General features: G+C 37.7%; 1 protein-coding gene across 6 annotated transcripts in view; it reads left to right on the top strand.

Annotated features, from left to right (window-relative positions):
• The window catches only part of Rasal2 (RAS protein activator like 2), a 301,544-nt gene that overhangs the window by 149,904 nt on the left and 128,546 nt on the right, over nucleotides 1-23,094 (top strand). Inside the window, exon 1 of one of the 6 annotated variants that reach the window (XM_042258370.2) lies at nucleotides 22,464-22,969. The exons of the other annotated variants lie outside the window; for them this stretch is intronic. Within the exon in view, the coding sequence (XP_042114304.1) occupies nucleotides 22,957-22,969 (13 nt within the window). The 5' untranslated portion in view covers nucleotides 22,464-22,956. Of the gene's footprint in view, nucleotides 1-22,463; nucleotides 22,970-23,094 lie in introns of those variants that run through there. 6 annotated transcript variants of the gene reach the window in all.

The raw sequence follows: 23,094 nt of genomic DNA, 5'->3' as shown, positions 1-23,094 counted from the left end.
ATGGTGTTTGTAATAATCTAATAGTATGGCTGTCACACTTATAGAAACTTAGGAGTGAGGGCATCCAATTCGGAGAGTCCATGAGACTAGAGGGGAATGAACAGCAAGGAGAGGAATAGGCATGGCACCATGCTCATGGACAGCCAGATCACGAGGTTCATAGGCCCTCATAGAGGCTTTGAGTCTTTTTATAAGGCATTAATAGCGAAAGTACAAGAATGGGAATTCAAGACAAGTTAGGATACTGTTACAGTCACCTAGACAAGAAATGATAGCAACTCAAGTAAGGTGTTAATTTTACTTGCCCTTATTCTCATGATCTTACACTCGGAAGATTTCATCATGGATTTTGTTTCATCAGATTCTGTTCTTTTAGAAATGCCATGTTTTACAAAGCACTCATTTCAAGATTTAGAGAATTTAGAAAAACTACTCTTCCCCATAACGATTTCCAGGTTTTTGTTTATTAGTCAAAAGATTATCTATATTTGGGGCCAGAGCCCTTGTTACTCTTCCAAAGGACCTATGTTTGATTCCCAGCACCTACAAGACAGACCACAGCTATCTATAATTCCATTTAGGAGAGACCTGATGCCCTCTTCTAGCCTTCGTGTACACCAGCAGTGACATGGTATACAGGCATATGTATATTCAGGCAAAACATACATACTCTTAAAATAATAAAAGGGTATTTTTTAATTTAAAAGATTATGTTCAAACTGTTCAGAGTTTTCAGAAAGGAAATGGCTTCTTCAGATGACAGTGTTCCTTGTCTACAAACAGTAATAGGAGGTGATTAGTTACATGAACATAAGAGCTGGATTTTAGTAAATAGTCATTTTTAGTGTAACTGTAACCTGTGAACTCAACATTTTAAAAGAAAGGTAGAAGCTTAACAATGGAAATTTTTATAAGCCATATAAGTACTTCCTGATATTTATTATACATAGATCAAGTTATGCACAAGCAATATGAAATTTGTGTCAGTTGTGCTAGAAAACTGACATTCTCCAAGCCACCATCATAGCAGCTACTTTTACCAACTGTCCTATCAGGTGTGCCAGTTGACAAGAAGAGGCCTTTCTCATCTGCTCTCTTATCTCCGTGGTGGCACTGTAGATTGTTCATTTCTATGAAGGTGACTATGGGCACCTTTCATTAAATTGTTACAGTTTGCAGTTATTTCATAGTTTTTCCAGCAGATGGCAGTAATATGTCTCAAATAAAGGACTGTTTCCTAGTCCTTTGTATAGAGAGACTGACATCAGGGTTCTCAGTTTGCACATTCAAAGTACAGGGATTGGTATCTCAGAACAAAACAGTAGAGTCCTCTAAAATGTGACCCAGGATGGGGCTTCTCTTAATCATCCCCAAAGTATTGTTACTGTATTAAAATTTTAGTGTATGCTAATTGGTAGTATTAGTACCTATTAGTACAATATTAATAAAACACAATTGTGATTGGAAGGTCAGATAGGAAGGGAGAATGAGTGGATAAACAATTAGCAGTAGCTTTTAGATTCGTCCTGGATTTCTAGGGATAGAAATAGCTCATTAAACTTAAGCTTCTAATTGTACTCCTTCCACAAACCCCAATAAAGCTATAGTAAAGGATTTACTTTAAAGACCTAGTTCTTCAAGCATATGAAAAACAGAGGCAAAAGTACACACACACACACACACTCACTCTCACTCTGTGTTTCTGTTTCTCTCTCCCTCCTTCTCTCCCCGCCCCCATCTCTCTCTCACTCATTCAAAGCTAATAGTAGTTAGATTATGGTAAAAGGCACTTAGAAAGAGCCATTAATTCCCGGGTCATGTTCTCTTTCCCATTTCACTGCACTTCCTACTTACACCTCTAGTTATATTTTCAGGGATGAAAAACAAATCCAAAAACCTCCAAGTAGCTAGATTTGAGATACCAGGAGGAATTAAAAGCAAGGTACTTTACCAAATACAGGGTAAATAAACAAACGTTTCCAAATTGGAGGATGAGACTTCTCCCTCCTCCTTTCCTTGCTATCATTACCCCTCAAGCAACTATTCAGAATACTTTCCTGGTATTTTACTAGCATCAGAGGAGAGACTTATTGATACAAACTTTCCCTAAAACCAGCAAGCATAAAATAATGTGAAAAACAGATACTCAAGCTAGCAAACAAACAGAAAAACAAAGGTAAAAACAAAAAAGGTAGGCATGGTGACTAGAAAGTCAACTGGAAATTTAAAAATAATTTTTCTCTGTTCTCGGAAAGATACTCTGTTATATGCATGTAACAAGAACTGGGTGCTACATAAACACTGAGTTCTTGTATTTTTTAATTGATGCATAAAGTGTAAATAAAGAGCATTATAAATGGGGATTGGACTTGTTTTGGGTTTTGTTTGTTTGTTTGTTTGTTTGTTTTTGTTTTTCAAGGCAAGGTTTCTCTGTGTAACATTCCCGACTGTCCTATAACTTGCTTTGTAGACCAGGCTGGCCTTGAACTCACTGAGATCTGCCTGCCTCTGCCTACCAAATACATGGATTAAAGGCATGTGCCACCAATGCCCGATGGGGATTGGATTTTACTACATATGTCCATTGCATAATATTTCAAGAAGGCTAAACATAATTGTGTCTTCAAACATCTATCTTTTTTTTAATGATGAAAACTTTTAAAATCCTTTCTATTTTTCAGAAAGCTAGTATGAACTATAGTTATTATCTATAGTCATCACACTGGGTAAAAGTGCACCTGAACATCTTGCTCATCTCTACCTGTGACTTAGTACCCATTGGCCAACTACTCTCTTAGCTACTCAACCTTCTCTCTAGTCTACATAAACACCAGTTTCCTCTCAACTTCATTGAGATCAACTCTTTTAGATTCTACATGTGAGATTATGTATATTAGAAAATTAGACAGAAATAAAGCCTGAATAGTGTTTAGCCATAAAAATATGAAACGCTGTCAATTGAATCAACATGGATGTACCTATAAGACAATAGGTAAATACTTCAGATACAAAGGGATAAATACCCTCTGCACAGTCTCACTCATAATTAGACTCTTAAAAAACTAATTGCATAAAAATTATGAGTAGAATATTAGTTACCTTGGGGTTGGGATGGGATTGAAGCTTAGAAGGGATATGAGGACAGTTGGTTAGAGGAGAAAAGTAAGTTACTAGGTTTTGTAACACAGCAGAGCAAAGTTATATAAAATACATTGTTTATCTCCACATAGTCAAAAGAGGATTTTGAATATTTTCACCATAAAGAAACGATAAAATGGTTTGGGGATTTAGCTCAGTGGTAGAGCGCTTGCCTAGCAAGTGCAAGGCCCTGGGTTTGGTCCTCAGCTCCAGAAGGAAAAAAAAAAAAAAGATAAAACATTAGGGTGATGGGTATTCTGAGTATCGTGAGGTAATCATTAGTTGGTGTGTATGTTAGGATCCTGCCCTCATTCCGGCACATGTTCAGCTTGGGTTCTTGCATCTTACATCATCAGCAGGCACATGCTACTACTTACCCACCTTAAAAAGCTGGGTGCGGACCCTCACTCTCTCCCTGTTTTCTTCTCTGCCCTCTGCTCTGTCTGCTCCCTCCCCCATCTTTCTCTCTCACCAGGCCTGGTCCCCTCCCCCCGACCCACTTTCCCTCCTACTAAAGCCCTAAAAACTAACACTGGGTTCTGCTGTGGCTGTGACTTTTCCGCCAGTAATCAGTGCCACCAACCAGCACCATTTTTACTATCAGTGTATGTGAACTAAACATAATTGTGTACCTCATAAGTATATACAAATGTGTCAACGAAGAGTAAAATATTTAAACTAGGGATTGTAGCTCAGTTGATAGATTGCTTGTCTAGCATGCAGAAAGCACTGAGTTCAGTCTCTAGCATCACATAAAACTGGGTTTGGAACACATGCTTGTCATCCCAACACTCAGGAGGTAGGAAAAGGAGGATCAGCAGTTCATGGTCAGCATTGACTACATTACATTATGTCTTTTTTTTTTTTTTAAAGCAAATAAAAAAATAAAAGTTTTGCTATGCATGATGTTAATTCCTGTAACTCTAGCACTGAAGAAACTCAGATAGAATGATCACTATGTGTTCATGGCCAATTAGGCTACACATCAATATCCTGTCATTAAAAAAATATTTTTTTTAGAGATAGGAGTGGTAGTGCTAGTAAAAGATAATGACAGAGATAAGATGTGAACCCAGGAACTTTACCTTGGAGATCTATTCTCTTAACCACTTAGTTATGTTACACATAGGACTTACTATGTGGCTGAAGTCTGGGTAATACACATAGTTGTAATATTGTTTATTCTTGCCATAATTACTATGTAACCATACAGCAAAGTGAATAAGGTGTGAATGTAGTAAGTGGAGTGGTATTGGAGAAGCAGAGGGTGAAATTCTCCCTTTATAGAAGAAGGCTAGAAATGTCAAAAAGGGCAAATTTTAAATATTGATATAGGAATAAAAGTAGCTTCTTCAAGAAGAAGAAGCTACTTCAAGAAGAAAATTTGGTTAGAGGGCTGGTGAGATTGCTCATCAGGTAAAAGTGCCTGCCAACATGCCGGACTACATTGATTCCCACATGTCATCCTTTGAAAACACACACACACACACACACACACACACACACACACACACACACACACACACACATATAATTCAAAAACATTTTTAAGTTGTTAAAAAAGGTAGGTGTGTAGATTATAGTTTTAGCAAGCTATATAGAACCAGTGAGCTCTTAATTATATGCATATATTTACAATGTAAGTTTTTATACTGCTCACAACAAAGAATAAAATACCACTTTAATCCGTATATACAAATAAATGCAAATTAGAACAAGAATGAGCTGCTAATATACCCATGACAAACAGAGAAGTACATTTGCTGGGAGGATAGCAGGAAGCAAGCATGACAGCCCATTAACACCAAATTACTTTTTGAGAAGGTACACATGTGGCACATATAAACACATGCAAGCTCACACATATACTCAAATCTTTTTAAGATTTATTTATTTAAGCCGGGCGGTGGTGGCGCACGCCTTTAATCCCAGCACTCGGGAGGCAGAGACAGGCGGATCTTTGTGAGTTCGAGGCCAGCCTGGGCTACCAAGTGAGTTCCAGGAAAGGCGCAAAGCTACACAGAGAAACCCTGTCTCGAAAAACCAAAAAAAAAAAAAAAAAAAAAAAAAAAGATTTATTTATTTATTATGTACACAGTATTCTGCCTGCATGTTTGGTGAATGCCAGAAGAGGGGACCAGATCTCACTATAGATGATTGTAAGCCACCATGTGGTTGCTGAGAGTTGAACTCAGGACCTCTGGAAGAGCAGCCAGTACTCTTAACCTCTGAGCCATCTCTCTAGCCCCATAAATAAATCTTTAAAGTGGAAATTTACATTTAAAACAGTTGTTTTGGTAGTCTAATATTACTCACTAGGCTCATGGCTATTAATACTTGGGAAACTGATAAAACGACATAAACTTTCTTATAAAATTTGATTACCCTATACTACAAGAAACATAATAAACACTAAGGTAACAAAAAAGTATTCTCAGGTCTTCTCATGTCAGAAAAGCTTGTAGTAAGTCTATAGACTTGTAGCTTTTGATGTTGGAATTTCTTGCTAGAAATGTAAACAATTAAAGTGATAGGTTAAATCTCAGGCACAGCGTTTATGAGTCACAGAAAACTTGCCTTGCAGCATTAGTCCAGCTAAGTTTTATCTAACAAATGGGCAAGAAGAAGAAAATATCCTTTACAGCATTCCTGAAGCATGAACAGAGGATATTTTTCTAATCTATTAGATTATAGTAATCTAATCTAAAGATGTCAAGAAGTTTTTAGCCTTATTCAGGAAGATCTAGTTTCTTTTCTTACTGTAGATAAATAAAACAAATAAATAAAACAAAGCTGTATAAATGAATGACTCAAGAAAAGAAACAGCTAGGTTTTGTTTTTTGTTCTTTTGGATTTTGGTTTTTTCAAGACAGGGTTTCTCCATGTAGCCCTGGCTGTCCTGGAACTCATTTTGGAGACCAGATTGGCCTTGAACTCAAGATCTGCCTGTGTGTACCACCATAGCCCTGCAAAACAGCTAGGTTTTTTTTTTTTTTTTTTTTTTTTTTTTAAGGAGTGTGAATCCCACTGCCTGTTATCAATAAGCCTGTCAAAATAATTCCCTAAGACTTTAGCTCCCATTTCCCTCTTTTAAAAATGCAGCATAAGAGCCAGGCGTAGTAGTGTGTGCCCTTTAATCTCAGCACTTGGGAAGCAGAGATGTGCAGGTCTCTGAGTTCAAGGCCAGCCTGGTCTATATTGTAAGTTCCAGGACAACCAGATTGAGACCTTGTCCTGAAAGAAAGAAAGAGAGAGAGAGAGAGAGAGAGAGAGAGAGAGAGAGAGAGAGAGAGAGAGAGAGAGAGAGAGAGAGAGAGAGAGAGAGAAAGAGAAAGAAAGGTAGATAGATAGGTAGGTAGGTACATAGATACATAGATACATAGATAATGAATGAACAAATAAATAAATAAATTCATATGCTCAGCCTGCTTTACTTGCTTTGTCTTTTCTATCTAGTTCATTTCACCTATTTTCTTGTTTTCAAGCAATCATCTCTGTATGGATAGCTTCTAAATGTCTGTTTCTGGTTTCTGCTTTTCCTTTTAATTCAGACATGTGTTCCCAGTTAGTCATGTGAACATCTGTACCAGCATGGTCAAAACCAAAACTGTTACCTCTGTGTAGCTTCCCTCTTCATTCCTTCCTGTCTCCATAACCAGTTCTCATGTGATAGCTGTTTCTGTTAATATGACCACTGTATTTGTTTCTACCTCAGTTTCTTCCATTTCATACTTCTGTGTAGCTCATTTGGCATTTCCTTAGAGTACTAATTGAATCTTATTTCTTTCTTCAAACCCCTTTATTATATTTCCATTTTCTGTACTATAAAGTTAAGATTTCTTTGGCACTGAAGGTCTTTAAGCCTAGACTTAGCTTTGTAATGTCATCTTTCCTTCCTTGTGCAGCTACCTCAGGCTCTGTCCTGACTGGATTGCTTCAGGTTTCCCAGACAGCCTCAGACACATTGGTATTTGCTCACATTGGTCATCAACCTGCAATATCTTGCTCTGCTCTTCCACCTTGACCTTCCTTTGTGCAAATGTGCTCTCTCCTAAGGCCTGAATTAGCTATCATCTCTTGGCAGTCTTTCCCTTCCTTCTGCCAATCAGCATTCTCCAGAATGCGGATTTACCTATGCTAAACTGTGCTAATATTTGGATGTATGCCCTCATGTTCCCAGTAAGTTGTTGGTATGTATCTTAGTTACTAGATGAGAACCTTGTAGATAACAAGCCTGTGATTTATGCACTCAGCTATCACCACAACAGCCACCAGGTTGTTCTGAGGTAGCTAGCTCAAGTTAAGTGGGTGACTGTTGCATGAAAGAAATGCACTAAACCCATTTTTGACCTCTTAGAAAGCATTCTAGAGCCGGGCGGTGGTGGCACATGCCTTTAATCCCACACTCAGGAGGTAGAGTACTCTGTGGATTTCTGTGAGTTTGAGGCCATCCTGATCTACAGAGCAAGATCCAGGACAGGCACCAAAAACTACACAGAGAAACCCTGTCTTAAAAAAAAAAAAAGAAAAAGAAAAGAAAGAAAGCATTCTATTTCTGTATCTCATGAGATTGTCCTTTCCATTTTTATTTGCATAGTTGGACAAATTTTTCTCCTCTAAAATACAGTAATAACTCAACAGTCTGTTGTGTGATGAAGGTAGAAAGACAGGGGTGGAGTTGTTTATAATGCAGTTTGAGGTTTATTGTAGAGACTTGACCTAGACCCATCAGGACTCAGGATCTTTTCTAAAAGGAAAAAGGAACTACATGATTTGGATAAGTTGAGCAAAACTACCTAAGTACCAGTGCAGGTTGGCACTCACTTCCCCTTGAGTGCTTCCCCAGCCCACCCCCATAGTCCAAAATTGCCTAAAATAGTTTACCAAAGTGTGTGTGTATGCATGCAGCCATAGAGGCCAGTAGAGACCAGAAGGGTGTATCAGTTCCCCACTAGTAACGTTACTAGTGGCTATGAGCCACTCTACTGTAAGTACTGGGAACCAAACCTGGGATTCTCTGGAAAGGCAGCAAACGTTCTAACCAGTGTGCTGTCTCTCCAGTCTCAGAACTCTTGGCACTTTTAACTATTACTTCTAAGTATGTGGAAGAGTATGGTGAGTAGAATTGACCTTAGGAACAAATTACTAGGTTCAAATACCAGCTGTGCCATTTAGGATATTGGACAATACTGCCTTGGTTTTACTGAATATTAACAAATTAAGAGGAATACTAAGAATATATGTCTTGTAGGAATGAGGAGAAGGAGAGAGGGAGAATTAGAGAAAAAGTTATAAAAAGATAAAAAAGGAAAATGAGCAACTTTTACCATTCATGGCACTTTTAACATAATGGTGTTTTCCACAAAAAGGTGTATTTACTGTAAATACCTTTCTAGATTGTTTCATTCTCTAGTACTCACAAGCTATTATCATCAGAGTCTCTGAAGTCTTCCTTTGCCTCCATTTGTAGAACTGTTGCTTATACTAGGCAATACTTGTGTTAATTATAGAGTACAGGACATTACAGCAAAAAAATGTGAAAAACTCAAATTTTGTCAAAAGGAGCTCTTCTTTACCCAAGACTAGTACTACTTGGTCTTTTGTTTTATCCGCAGAATACTAAAAATAAGACACCACATACTCTATATTATGATCATATATGCTTTGATAGGAAAATGATGGCATCATAAACCACTCAAGTAAGAGAACAAATGCAATGCTCTTGTGAATAAGATTCAGTCAGGAGCTTCCATAATCTTCGATACATATTCCAAGTGCAAAATTTAGGCTCAAGAACACATCACTTAGCTTCCTCTCTATTAACTTATACCACATTTAGTATTCTAAGCTTATCTAATCAAATGATTTTTGAGAAAAAGCTTGAACAAGGTGTAGACACACACACACACACACACACACACACACACACACACACACGCATGCACATACATTTTTTAAAGTATCAGAGTTCTCTGTTGTTCTTCATCCCTGTGACATTTTCAGTGTTTGCATATCTTTTTTTTTCCTTTTATTTTATTTTACAATACCATTCAGTTCTACATATCAGCCACGGATTCCCTTGTTCTCCCCCCTCCTGCCACTCTCCCCTTCCCCCCAGCCAACCCTCCATTCCCACCTACTCCAAGGCAAAGACTCCCCCAAGGACTGAGATCAACCTGGTAGACTCAGTTCAGGCAGGTCCAGTCCCCTCCTCCCAGACTGAGCCAAGCATCCCTGCATAAGCCCGAGGTTTCAAACAGCCAACTCATGCAATGAGCACAGGACCTGGTACCACTGCCTAGATGCCTCCCAAACAGATCAAGCCAATCAACTGTCTCACCTATTCAGAGGGCCTGATCCAGTTGGGGGCCCCTCATCCATTGGTTCATAGTTCCTGTGTTTCTATTCGTTTGGCTATTTGTCCCTGTGCTTTATCCAACCTTGGTTTCAACAATTCTCGCTCATATAAACCCTCCTCTTTCTCGCTAATTGGACTCCTGGAGCTCCACCTGGGACCTAGCCATGGATCTCTGCATCTAGATTTCTCAGTCCTTGGATGGGGTTTCTGGCACGACTATTAGGGTGTTTGGCCATCCCATCACCGGAGTAGGTCAGTTCAGGCTGTCTCTCGACCATTGCCAGCAGTCTATTGTAGGGGTATCTTTGTGGATTTCTGTGGGCCTCTCTAGCACTTTGTTTCTTCCTTTTCTCATGTGGTCTTCATTTACCATGGTCTCCTATTCCTTGTTCTTCCTCTCTGTTCTTGATCCAGCTGGGATCTCCCGCTCCCACAGGCTCTCTTTCCCTCGACCTTCATTACTCCCACTCATGTCCAGGTTTTTCATGTAGATCTCAGCCATTTCTCCGTCATTGGGCAATCCTTGTGTCTGTCTTGGGGTCCTGTTTTCCAGGTAGCCTCCCTGGTGATGTGAGTAGCAGTCCATTCATCCTTGTTCCACCTCTAGTATCCTCCTATGAGTGAGTACATACCATATTTGTCTTTCTGAGTCTGGGTTACCTCACTCAGGATGATTTTTTTCTAGATCCATCCATTTGCCTGCAAACCTCATGATGTCATTGTTTTTCTCTGCTGAGTAGTATTCCATTGTGTATATGTGCCACAATTTGTTTATCCATTCTTCAGTTGAAGGGCATCTAGGTTGTTTCCAGGTTTTGGCTATTACAAACAATGTTGATATGAACATAGCTGATCAAGTGCTCATCTTGTGGTATGATTGAGCATTTCTTGGGTATATGCCCAAGAGTGGTATAGCTGGATCTTGGGGGAGATTGATTCCCAATTTTCTAAGAAAGCACCATATTGATTTCCAAAGTGGTTGTACAAGCTTGCATTCCCACCAGCAGTGGAGGAGAGTTCCCCTAGCTCCACATCCTCTCCAGCATAGTGTCTTCAGTGTTTAGTGTTTGCATATCTTACAAACGTAAGTTCACAAGTCATTTTCTGTTTTGTGTTCTATAGTGGGGAAAATGTATAGTCCTCTATTAAGAATATAGATAGCCAGGCAGTGGTGGCGCATGTCTTTAATCCCAGCACTCGGGAGGCAGAGCCAGATGGATCTCTATGAGTTCGAGGCCAGCCTGGGCTACCAAGTGAGTCCCAGGAAAGGCGCAAAGCTACACAGAGAAACCCTGTCTCAAAAAACCAAAAAAAAAAAAGAATATAGAAAAAGGCTGTATATAGGTTTTGGTTGCTATTGTTTGCCACAGGAAAAACTGTGATGAAGAGTTTCTGTTTACTAGAGATAAAACTCAAAAGTCATTAAGAGAATATCCACACAAAGGGCATGTTTACGATTAGGAGTACTCAAGTACGGACTGAGTTTAGTTAAATATTGAATACGATCTATTTCCAATAGTTTTGAATTAATATTTTTTAAATTTCATTTTACTTGTGTGAATATGCTGTAAAACTAAAAGCCTATATAATAAAACCCTTACGAAAGTTTGAATGTTTTGTGATAATTATGCACCAAGAGCATAAAGCATAGTCCATTAATAATAAAACTATTAACTCAGGTCTAGAACTTCTCTGAGGGGAATAATATATTATCAATATAATTTTAGCACACTTCTCTTGCCAGTGAGAGGGAGCCATCTTATTTCTTCCTTAATATGGAGAGGAAAGAGGTGTCTTTAGTCCCTGTTTGTGTTCTCTGGGCAGCCTTCTAAGAGCTGTGATAGTGTCTCTATGACTGTCCTCAGATTCCAGTGAACGCTTCCCTAGGAGCCTATAAATCTCTTTTCCTCTGTGTTGTTGTTGTTGTTGTTGTTGTTGTTGTTGTTGTTGTTGTTGTTGTTGTTCTTCTTCTTCTTCTTCTTCTTCTTCTTCTTCTTCTTCTTCTTCTTCTTCTTCTTCTTCTTCTTCTTCTTCTTCTTCTCCTTTTCTCCTTCTCCTTCTCCTTCTCCTCCTCCTCCTCCTCCTCCTCCTCCTCCTCCTCCTCCTCCTCCTTCTTCTTCTTTTTTTTTTTGAGACAGGGTTTTTCTGTGTAGTTTTGGTGCCTGTCCTGGATCTCGCTCTGCAGACAAGGCTGGCCTTAAACTCATAGAGATCCACCTGCCTCTGCCTCCCAAGTGCTGGGATTAAAGGCGTGAGCCACCACCACCTGGCTTTTCTGTGTTCTTGTCTTTGATCAGTACCATGTAAGTATTTAAATTTTCTGAGATGAAGCTACTTTTCCTTTTTTTTTTTTTTTGTTTGTTTGTTTGCTTTCTCTCAGCATGACATTTTAATACCAGTAGAGGAGCTAGAAAGATGGCTCAGCAGTCAAGAGCACTGGCTGCTCTTCCAGAGGACCTGTGTTCAATTCCCGGCAGCTATAGTAGTAGCTCACAACTGTCTGTAACTACAGTTCCAAGGAATCTGATGCCCCTTCCTGGCCTCCCTGGCTACCAGACAGGGAAGTGGTACACAGACATACTTGCATCAAAATACCTATACATATAAAATAAAATAAGATGACCACTAGAGTAAATATATTAGTTTTAAAACACAAGCCATATGCTGAGTTTGCTTTAACCAAGGGGCATGTTTATGGTTTGGTAGTAACTACTGTTGAAGAATATGTACACTTAGTCATTATTCTCAAATACATGAAAACCCAAATACTTTATATTTTCTTGGAATTATTTCTATTCTCAACCAAAAACAAATCTTCATTAGTAGTGGTTATTTTTTTTGTCTTATTCACCTATGATAAATCTAAACACACTATTTTATTGCCAGAAGAAAAATGTTATCATTTCCTGTGGACAAAAAATCTTGACTTGAAAGCAGCAGTAGATCAGGCTTTGGTGTGGTATTGGTGTTACTGAGCTCCACTTGTTTCTTTATGGCTTCACTGTTTTGAAATTGATTATGAATCGATTATGTGACTCATCTCATAATCCTATGCTCTTTTTTATACCACTGTTATTGCCTCTGTGGAGATAATGTCTAATTTATATATTTTGTGTATCTTTTGATAACAATTTTATGATAGGTATAAGATTTAGAGGGAGGTTTTAGCCTCTTGAATATTATTTTTCATATTTGCAAATATTTATAATAATAGACATTATTATCACGATTTTGTTTCTCACTTCAACAATGTTTTGCCAGAAAGACAGGGGCTGGGGGAAGGAAAAAAACCTGACTGAATGTTGTGTTGCATACATATAATCCTAGTACTTAAGGGGTAAAAGTAGGAAGGTTAGGAGTTCAATGCCGGCCTCAGCTACATAGGAAGTTCAAGACAGCCTGGGCTACATGACATACTGTCTTGAAAGGAAAAGAAAGAAAAAAAGAGAGTAAAATTTTAAAATACGTTATTTTAATAACAATTAAAATAATTTTAAAATACGTTATTTTAATAAATTTAAAATTTAAACTTTCTTTACATGATGCCATTTTCCCAAATTATGTTGCCTAATTTTTGTCAATATAACATTTAAGACTAATAGATTAAATATATTGTTTTAAAAAAATTTAAAAAGAAAAAGCATAAGCCATGATAAGTTGACTTATTTGGAGGGACATATTTATTTTGTTGATAGTAATTGCTGAAGATGGGTTGAAAAAAAATGCATATATCATATACTATAGGAACTTTCAAAACTAGTCTTTCAGTAGAGGGGCAGTATGTAGTATTTGAAGTGAAAATATAATATGGGTGGTATCATAAACAGAAATAGAATTTCCCTCTTATAATTGAATAATTAAAGAAAAAGGTCTTATTACTTTTGTTATACTGATAATTCAGGAGTAAAAGGTTAAAAGTACCTATCACAGATTAATTTTCTCCCATATAAGAATTTAAATTTCCTTTGGGGTTAGATCTTTTTTTAGTGGATGGTTTATTTCAGCAGTAAGTCTGAGTAGTAAGCAAGGGCACTTGAGTAATTATATCAGAAACCAACAGTTTCCTACTGTCAAATATATAAAGATTCTTTTACACTTTCACCAAACTGATCAATAAGCAGATTGAGTCTGTTTTTGCTTTGATGTATCTGCTGAGTTACCCAAGCTGCTTCTTCAAAGCTTCTGGCCTCTAGATGGAGGAGAGCAAAGGAACCCAAGAAAGACCTTCACAGAGTCAGAATATCAGTCATGATACTAGCAAAGAGCCCCTCTACAAAGGAGCCAAATCTCTGGAGGCCCCAAGAAGCAGGGCAACCATTCTCTGCTTAGCACAGATGTCACAGAATCAGCAAAGTGAGAAAGAGTTAACCAGAAGATTCGGCTGTGAAACCTGCTCCAACATTACAAATGGTTGCTCTGCTTCTGTACAGACCCTACTGTCTTAGGAGACAGAAACTTAATATAATGCTTCAACGCTATGTTCAATGCAGTCAGACTTCATCTTAATATATAGTATTGTCTCATCCATAGAGGAGCAGCACCCTCATAGAACACAATTTTAGCTTTCTTCTCTACATATTTTGAGAGCTGCATGCTTCAAAAGCCAAACTTGCAGAGCTCTTACATGGAGTAGCCAATCAAAGTTGACCAAACCACCAAACACCATCCTCTTTCAGTGTAAATAAGAATTCTTTCAGTATGCCCCTAGATGTTTGGGGTCCACCTGCATATAGCATTTTACTAAATCTAGGGCAACAACAGCAGTGTGTGTCAGTCTACAACTTAAGACTTCACCAAAGCCCACACAGTGCATGATACTTAATGGGGCCAAATTCACAGCTATACTCTTCAGCTGCAGGGCACAACTGCAGGAACCCATGAGGCCATTGTCCATAAGCCACAGATGTACCAGGTGTGCCATGGATAAGAATATCCTCTGCCTAAAATGGCAAGTACCCACCTGCTCCATCAGTAAGATGCAACTCACAAAGATGGGTTGGATTTTCTACTAAAAAATAACCAGGAAAGGAAGGTACTTTGTACACTGCCAGAGGAGAAAGGTAAACACCAACCCAGCTACAAAACCTGTGATCTACAGTGGTCACCTGCCTGCAAGATACACTGGTATAATAGTGGCACCAAAGTTGTGGGAGTAACCAAACACTATCTTGATTGGAATTAAGGCCCTCTTCTTGAGATGGAAGCCATATCTAATACTGCCTGGGAGGCCAAGAGCCTGAGATTAGATAGGCCCTGGACCTAGGGGAAAGCCATATACTACTGTTCTGCTAAAGGAACATAGCAATAAAATGACTCTTTACAACGATCTGCCGTACTCACAAGTCAGTGCTTTACTCAGCAGTCATCAAAGATGCCTCCTCATGCAGTAGATGGGAACAAATACAGAGACCTGCAACTGAACAGTATTCAGTGAGAGAGACCTTCGAACATTCAATCCTAAATGGAATTTCTCCCTTAAATCCCTCTCCTCAGGGCTTGTGGAACTCTGTAGAAGAGGAGGCAAAAAGATTGTAAGAGCCAGTGGGGATGGAAAACACCAAGGAAACAAGCTTTTCTAGATGCAACAACTCATGCACATAAGAGCTCACAAAACTGTGGCAGCAAGCATAGGGCCTGCACAGGTCTAAGCCACATGGAATCCCAGTGCTGAGGGGGAGAAGATACAGGCTCCCATCTCTGACCTAGAAACTACCTCCAGTTGATAAATAACCACTCCCAAAGGAAAAAAATACTTTTCTCCAACAAAGCGTCACTGGGTACTTAAGTAACCAAACTTAGGACCCATGCCCAGAAGTTAATGGCCAACACAAAACAAACTCAGCGGTATTTTTGGAGGTGTTTGTTTGCTTGCTTGTTTCACAGTGCTTTGTGTCTGGGGGGTGTGTGTGTGTGTGTGTGTGTGTATAAAATTTTAGAAAAACCTTACATTTACAGATTTTTTTTTTTTGCTTATACATCATCTGTCTGTGTTGTGATTTTTTTTCCTTTTGGTTTTTTTTTCTGTTGGTTTATTTTGTCCTATTATGGTTTATTTTTATTTTATTTATTATTGTTTTTGTTAATTGTAGATGACTGTTTGTATTCTAAAAAGAGAAAGAAAAAAGGGTGTGGATTTGGGTAGGTAGGGAAGTGGGAAGGATCTGGGGGTGGAAGGTGGGGAAGAGACCATAATCAGAATATAGTGTGTGGAAAAAAATATTTTTTTCAATTAAAACAGAAAAAAAAAACCCCAGGGCCATGTTTTTAAAAAAGTCTTCCACTAAAGGATAGTATTTTTTTCCAGAAAAAATAACAAACTATCTACAAAACAAAGATGTATGTAACCAATATAATGTATGTGTTTCTTATAAAACAGAGGATCTCAACCTTCCTAATGCTGCAGCCCTTTAATACAGTTCCTCATGTATTCTGACCCCCTCAACCATAAAATTATTTCATTGTTATTTCATGACTGTAATTTCACTACTATAATGATTCATAATGTAAATATCTGATATGCAGAATATCTGACATGTGACCTGCAAATGGGTCATGACCCATAGGTTGAGAACCACTATTATAAACGATGTGGTTGGCTTAAATCTACTATCCTGCTCAATATAAGTATGTTTTTAAAATAAAGAGCAAGTTGGACAGGCGGTGGTGACTCACACCTTTAATCCCAGCACTCAGGAAGCATAGGCAGGCAGATATCTGTGAGTTCAAGGCCAGCTTGATCTATAGAATAAGATCAAGGACAGCCAGGGTTACACAGAGAAACCCTGTCTTAAAAAACAAAAGAACAGCCGGGCGGCGGTGGCGCACGCCTTTAATCCCAGCACTCGGGAGGCAGAGCCAGGTGGATCTCTGTGAGTTCGAGGCCAGCCTGGGCTACCAAGTGAGTCCCAGGAGAGGCGCAAAGCTACACAGAGAAACCCTGTCTCGAAAAAAAACCAAAAAAAAAAAAAAAAAACAAAAAACCAAAAGAACAGTTTGGGACCAAAGCTTTCCTCACTCATTGCATTGCATTCTGCTTTTAAAATAAAACAAAATCTAAAACAGTCCCTCTTCTAGGCTCTAGTAAGACAAATGTCCTGAATCTGCTCATATATCATTCAAAACAGTCTTTCAGATTTTGGGTAATGTAGATCTCTTTAATTATTGGAATATATAAAAATGCATGTATGTGGAAATCTCAGTAAATGGTTCTAATGTATATTACATAATATAATCACACTAAAGAAAAGAATTTTTGCTGACAAATCAAATTTGGTGAAATCTGCAAATGCTTATATAAAATTAATGCAGAAAAGTTTGAAAGTACAGAAAGCTATGAAGAGGCAAAACAAAACCCCAAATGCCAGTCAAATAGAAATGTGGAGAAATAGTTTGGTAGTGTACTACAGTGGCTCAGGAATAGTACTCAGCCAACAGAAGTATACATTCTAGCATTACCTACCACATTGAGATTGGACATGTCTCTCATGGAACTTGACTGTGTTTCCATTTCCTCATCTGTAAAATGGGTAGATGACTTGTTTCTTAGGTTGTTTATTTTAGAATTCAGTTCTGTAGGAAATTAGCTTTAGAATTTTCTTTTAGGTAGTTTACCTTTTTTAAAAAATGTTTTATGGGACTAGAGAGATGGCTCAACCATTAAAGGCTAGGCTCACAACTAAAAATATTTTATGACATCTTTTATTTTTATTGAAGTTTAGTTTGCTTCAGTTACTTGTAATAATAGAACTTTAATGAACTACTTGATAATTAGAACTATGTAATGTATGAATATGTTTTACATGTTATGTATTCAGATGCTATGCCAAAGACTTAATGTAGCAAAAGATTTCATCTTTTATCTAAATAGATTTTGTAGACATAGAGACCACATGTCTATGACCATCATTTGTACTGAAGGTAACCTGCTTTTTGTGTTTTACGAAAAGAGTAGAATAGTGTTTTAAGTTGTGATAGTAAAATAGCTCAATAAGAAGGTCAACAAACCCTAACAGGCAATTTTGTATTTGTTTTTAAAGCCATTGAAGAAAATGAGTTTTCTTAGGTCATATTTTACAGAAATAACTTAGGATCCTATATAATTTATTTGGGTTTTTTATTTTGTGTGTGTGCATGTTTGCATATGCATAAGTGCACATATGTGCACATGTATACAGAGTCTAGAGGACAACCTCATAGGTCATTCCTTAGGATCTATCCATCTTTTTTTTTTTTTTTTTTTGGTTTTTCGAGATAGGGTTTCTCTGTGTAGCTTTGCACCTTTCCTGGAACTCACTTGGTAGCCCAGGCTGGCCTCGAACTCACAGAGATCCGCCTGCCTCTGCCTCCCGAGTGCTGGGATTAAAGGCATGCGCCACCAACACCGCCCGGCTCCATCTTGTTTTTGTAAACAGTCACTTGCTTGAAACATGCCTAATACCCCCAAGAATCTGGGATCTGCCTCTTTCCACTTTCCCAACACTGAGTTCTGGGGATCAAATGCAGGTTCCTCATGCTTGCAAAACAGGTACTTACCAGCTGAGCCATCTCTCCAGCCCCTAATCCCTTTTAACAATAAATGAAGAGAGTCAATATCATAAATATGCTCTTGGCTGTGTGAGTATATTCAGAAATAGTATTTAGTATTATCTATCATTATCCCCAAAATGCTTTTAGATGCCTTTTGTTGTTTATTGTTTATTACTTAATTCTCCCATGAAACTTTTATTCTTATAGGATATTCTTGCTGAAATAATGTTATAAAACAAAATGATTTCCTTGTGTCTATCCCAGTTAATATTTTGCCTAATTTTCTTTGCAATACTGTTTTATTCTCATGATAGCCAGAGTTCAAGAGCAAACAGACAGGGCCTTCTCCCTTTACTACTTCCTTCAGCCAATTGCCAGGCAAGGTAAGGAAATGCATTTTATGCAGCCATCTTAAATGCAAGAGCAAGATAATTCTCAAATTCTTTTTTCCCCTTTTTCTTTTTGAGACAGGGTTTCTCTACATAAGAGCCCTGACTGTCCTCGAACTCACTTTATAGAACCAGAATGGTTTGAACTCACAGAGATCTACCTACCTCTATCTACTTCCCGAGTATTGGGATTAAAAGTGAGCGCCACCACCGCCCAGCTTCAAATTCTTAACCAGAAGTGTAAAGAAACCTCTATTATCATTTGTTTGTCAAGTGTCCTTCCTAAAAACATGTGAATACATTGCTATCTATAAGACTTAATGGAAATTCTGGTCTTTCTAAGGCCTTTTCATCAGAGTAGAAATGAGTAGAATGTGTATGTGTGAGTGTGTATGTGTGTTTGTATTCATGTGCGTACAAGATGCTATGGTTCCATTATATACAGATGAAATAATAACTAAAATTTAGTGGCATTTCTGAATACGTGGGTGACTTTGGTGTTTGTCATAAGAATTATAAACAATGATTTCTTTTTCTAATGTGGACTCTTAGAAGAATTCAGTAGGAAGACCACATTAGCAAAATGCCTTTCCCTGTAGGACAACATTAAAAGAAGCTGTGTTTGTGGTTAGAAGCTGTGTTTATGACCCATCTGCTGTTCAAAAGAGGGAACATGCGTAAGTGCAAGAGTCAGTGTTTGCACAGTTCGGTGTTCCCCTCGGCCTGGTTACTACTGAGATGTGTTTCTGCTTGGAAGAGTAGAGGATAAGTGTTAAAGAATTGCTTGCCTGTTCATTTGTTTAAAAATGAACAAATTTGATTTGTAAGTTTTAAATTATGTGCAGCTAGCTAAGTTGTGTTCTTTTTCTCTTCTTTTCTTTTTTTAAACAATGCATTTGTAACCAGAGTTTTAGTGACTAACACATTGAATTCTATACCTAGAACAAAAGAGTTTGGTAATTGTTACTTTTGTCAGTCATGAGAGGAAATATATTATCCACAGTCTTCAAAAAATTGCAAAAGTGGATTATTTCATTAATTCATAACTTGAAAAAATCCTCTTGGCTTTTTACTAACAAAGATAAAGTTTATTATACTAACCTTGGAATCCTGCATAGATAGAGACTCTAGGAGTCAACTTTTGCCTGTGCCAAACCATGTTTACTAGGTAGATATAACTGTAATAAGTTTTAAGATGTTTAATAAGAGGGTTGAATGTTGGTTTATAATAAGAGAACATTGAAACTGATTTATGATGTTTCTTTTGTTTGAATTATAAAGTTACAGAATCCAGAACTGGAAGATTCTGTAGTCATCTCGTTCAGCCATTCACTCACTTAGTGCTTAATTACTTAATATTATTTATTAATGATATTTTTATTGTTATTGCTTTGGTTTTGTTTGTTCGTTTTGGCCGCACTGGGAGGTAGTGATCAATGCTTAACATATGCCTAGGACATACTCTATCATAGTGGCAGCCATCATTTGACATTTTTCAGTTAGATTTTCATAAAGTATAATACAAGCATTTACTAAGGATCATGTTGAGCCTAGACTGTGTAAAATGGATTGGTCAAAAATACCCTGCCCAATTACCTATTCAGGGTAATATGTGCAAACCTAATAATTATAACATAAATAAAATGGCTTAAATGGCCTCTTCTATCCAAAGTGAACAGGGTCAATGCCTAATGGGATGTTCTGAATTGTGTTCAAGTTTATGGCCATACTTCACTGAATGCAACCGATCTCATCTGAATTATAATCAAAACTCTGAGACTGTTCCTAACCAGAGGGATTTTCTGCATTACCATGGATGTTAGTCACCTTGAAGCGTTTTAATAACTGCATAATGAAGCATTTACTCATGCTTCCCAACAATTTGAGAACCCCCTAGTGCTGTAACAGAGGATTAAATGTTAGTTGAACTCTTAAGTCTCCCTTTCAGAAGCTATGTTTCCCTAACCCAGGCAGTAAGCATAGCAGTCAGTTGACTGTAGGCTTCATATCAGTGAAATAAGGTGAAAATACTCCTGGGAACAACTTCTGCTGGCCAGGATTTTGCCCAATATGAGTAGGTCCTAGCTGAGTTAACTATCATTCCTTGATACTTAATTCTGCTGCCTTCAGTTGGCTACTTCACTTAGACTGTGACATAAGAAATGGATGTGCTGCCAGGCGGTGGTGGTGTGTGCCTTTAATCCCAGCACTTGGGAGGCAGAGTCAGGCGGATCTCTGTGAGTTCAAGGCCAGCCTGGGCTACATAGTCAATTCTAGGAGCTGCACAGAGAAACCCTGTCTCAAAAAAACCAAAAAAGAAATGGATGTGCTATCATCTCTGTTTTAAAGTTATTCTAAAGTGTACTACATCTAGATATTTTTTAAAGTTATGATAAATGAAATATATTCATCCTTCTGCCTATCTCTCTATCAATTGTTAAGCTCCTACTGATGCCATGCATATTTTCCTAAAGTCTGGAGATGGGTGGAAAGCAAGAGGAAAGTCCCTCTCATCTTTCCGTTTTCAGAACGTACCTCACATTGTGGTTGGGAAAGAGACATCAGACATCAGAACCTACGTGATATAGATAAAGTCAGTAGTGAGGACTGTGATGAGGAATAGAGCCAGGTCAGGAAAAGAGACAGAACACAGAAGGATGATCAACTCCTAACTGTGAAAGATAAGATATGCCATACTAAGAACTCACTGTGAACCTGGATTTTGAAGGATAAAGAAGAAAGCAGACAGAACTTGTGGAACAACAAGCTCCAAGGCTGGGGCGCATAGCATGATGTTAAAGGTAGTGCTGTACTGTGGCAGTTCTTGAAGCATGTGCCATCTCCTTTGAAGAGGATTAAATACTGAACAGCATATTTATATTTATATTTCAGAAAAAAGTGTTCCTCAACAAGAGATCTCAGATTTCCTCAAGATCTTGTCAAGTATTAGAACTGCAGAAAGTAAATGTTTTTTTCAGAATACAGTAAAGTAGTCTTACAATTTTCCTTCAGATATCTGACAGTGCCATTATTGAACTGAACTCACTACCATTCAAAGCTTTTGTAAGATTAATAAGTGATAACAGAGCCTAATGTTTTAAAAACATTTCAGAAGAAACCATCACAGTTGAGATTATATGCATGAACATTTGGGAAAAGATTACTGTACTCTTACAAATAACACTGATGTTGCTTAGTATTAGTAACAAAGTTTGAGAACTAGTTGCAGGATTTTGATCAATGGACTGCCGACCACTTGGGAAGAGTTTGGAACTCACTCCCACAGCAGGCAGGACTTTCAGAAAGCCACTTCCATAACTCATCAACTCTGACTTCCATTTCGTTTGTCATTTTGAGCTGAGGTCTCTTCTGTGACTTACACTCACTTTCCTTAATTCTCTTAAATAGAATTGTGGAAATTACTGTTTATTTATTTGAAGCATTGCTATGAATAATTAATTCCATTGTGCTTTGTGTGTTCTAAGTTCAACTAAAAAGCAGTAATTTATAATGATGTAACTTTGTATTGTATAAGGGTCAATATTTCATTTTGTCTTGTACAGGGCAGGGTAGAAATCTACGGAGTGTTAAGTCTTAATATGCAGACCCTCAGTTTGAATATTTCTGCATAATACTTGGTTATGCTTTTCATCATATTTGAATAGCAGTAGTGATTAAAGGAATAGGTAGTTTATATGGATTACTTGACATGCTAGCCTCAGCAACTGAGCAGCAATATAATGTGTTAGGTCCTCACACCAATAATGAAGATCACATTGTTAACCTGTCTTCCATTTTTTTGGAGTGTAGAAACATACCTTGGAAGTGTCTTATTTTAGAACAGACTCAAATGATGAGTGAGTACAGTGATATTACCTATAATTTCATCGGAACTAGTAAGTAGTTTAGTAGAATCTCTCAGTGTGTAAAATTATGCTTCAGTTACTGTTCTTTGTTTTAAAATGAAATTCCAGTTTGAGATCTAAACAAAGGACCTTACAGAAATACATTTTTTTCTAAATATATTTTCATCATGATAAGTTAAATTTGTTTGACTTTAAATTTGTTTTATACTTTAAAAAGTTTGTGTTGATTAAATACAGCAACATTTCAACAAAAGACCTGAAATTAGCTTTTGAAATAGATTTTTAAAAATTACTTCTTAGAATACACAAAAAGAAGCACAACCTGTCCTCTCACCCTTGGAATAGAGAAAATAAAATTGACCTAGCTGGGTAAATCACATTCCTTCTCCTACATATTTTTCTAACGCTCAGTGCTAATGAAAGAGACACAGTGGTGAGTGAGCAAGGAAGAGTGGCTATTGTTTAGTGCTCTCCAGCAAAAGAAAGGAAGGGGGTGGATTGAGTTTGACTGGCATTGGCTCTGGCTTTTCTGCATTCCAAACTGTCTGAGGCACAGAGTGAGAGCAAAAAGGGAGAGAACTGGAGAGCAAGCACAGGCGAGTACTGTACACAAAGTGTTCCGAGTTTCTGACTGGCATGTGGGAAAGATCATGTTAGCAACACCCAGAAACTTCAAAGAATGCAGACCCCAGGTAAGAATCACCAGGACTTAAATGTTTGTATGTAGTTAAATTCATGTGTTTTACTATGCAGATGTACTATTTGCTGTCATGAGTATTGATTTTAAAAAACAAGCTGTTTTTCATTTCTTTGTGTT

Source organism: Peromyscus maniculatus, chromosome 11, assembly GCF_049852395.1.
Source record: "Peromyscus maniculatus bairdii isolate BWxNUB_F1_BW_parent chromosome 11, HU_Pman_BW_mat_3.1, whole genome shotgun sequence".
Lineage (NCBI taxonomy): Eukaryota > Metazoa > Chordata > Mammalia > Rodentia > Cricetidae > Peromyscus > Peromyscus maniculatus.
This window is presented reverse-complemented; position numbering and strand designations above follow the sequence as displayed.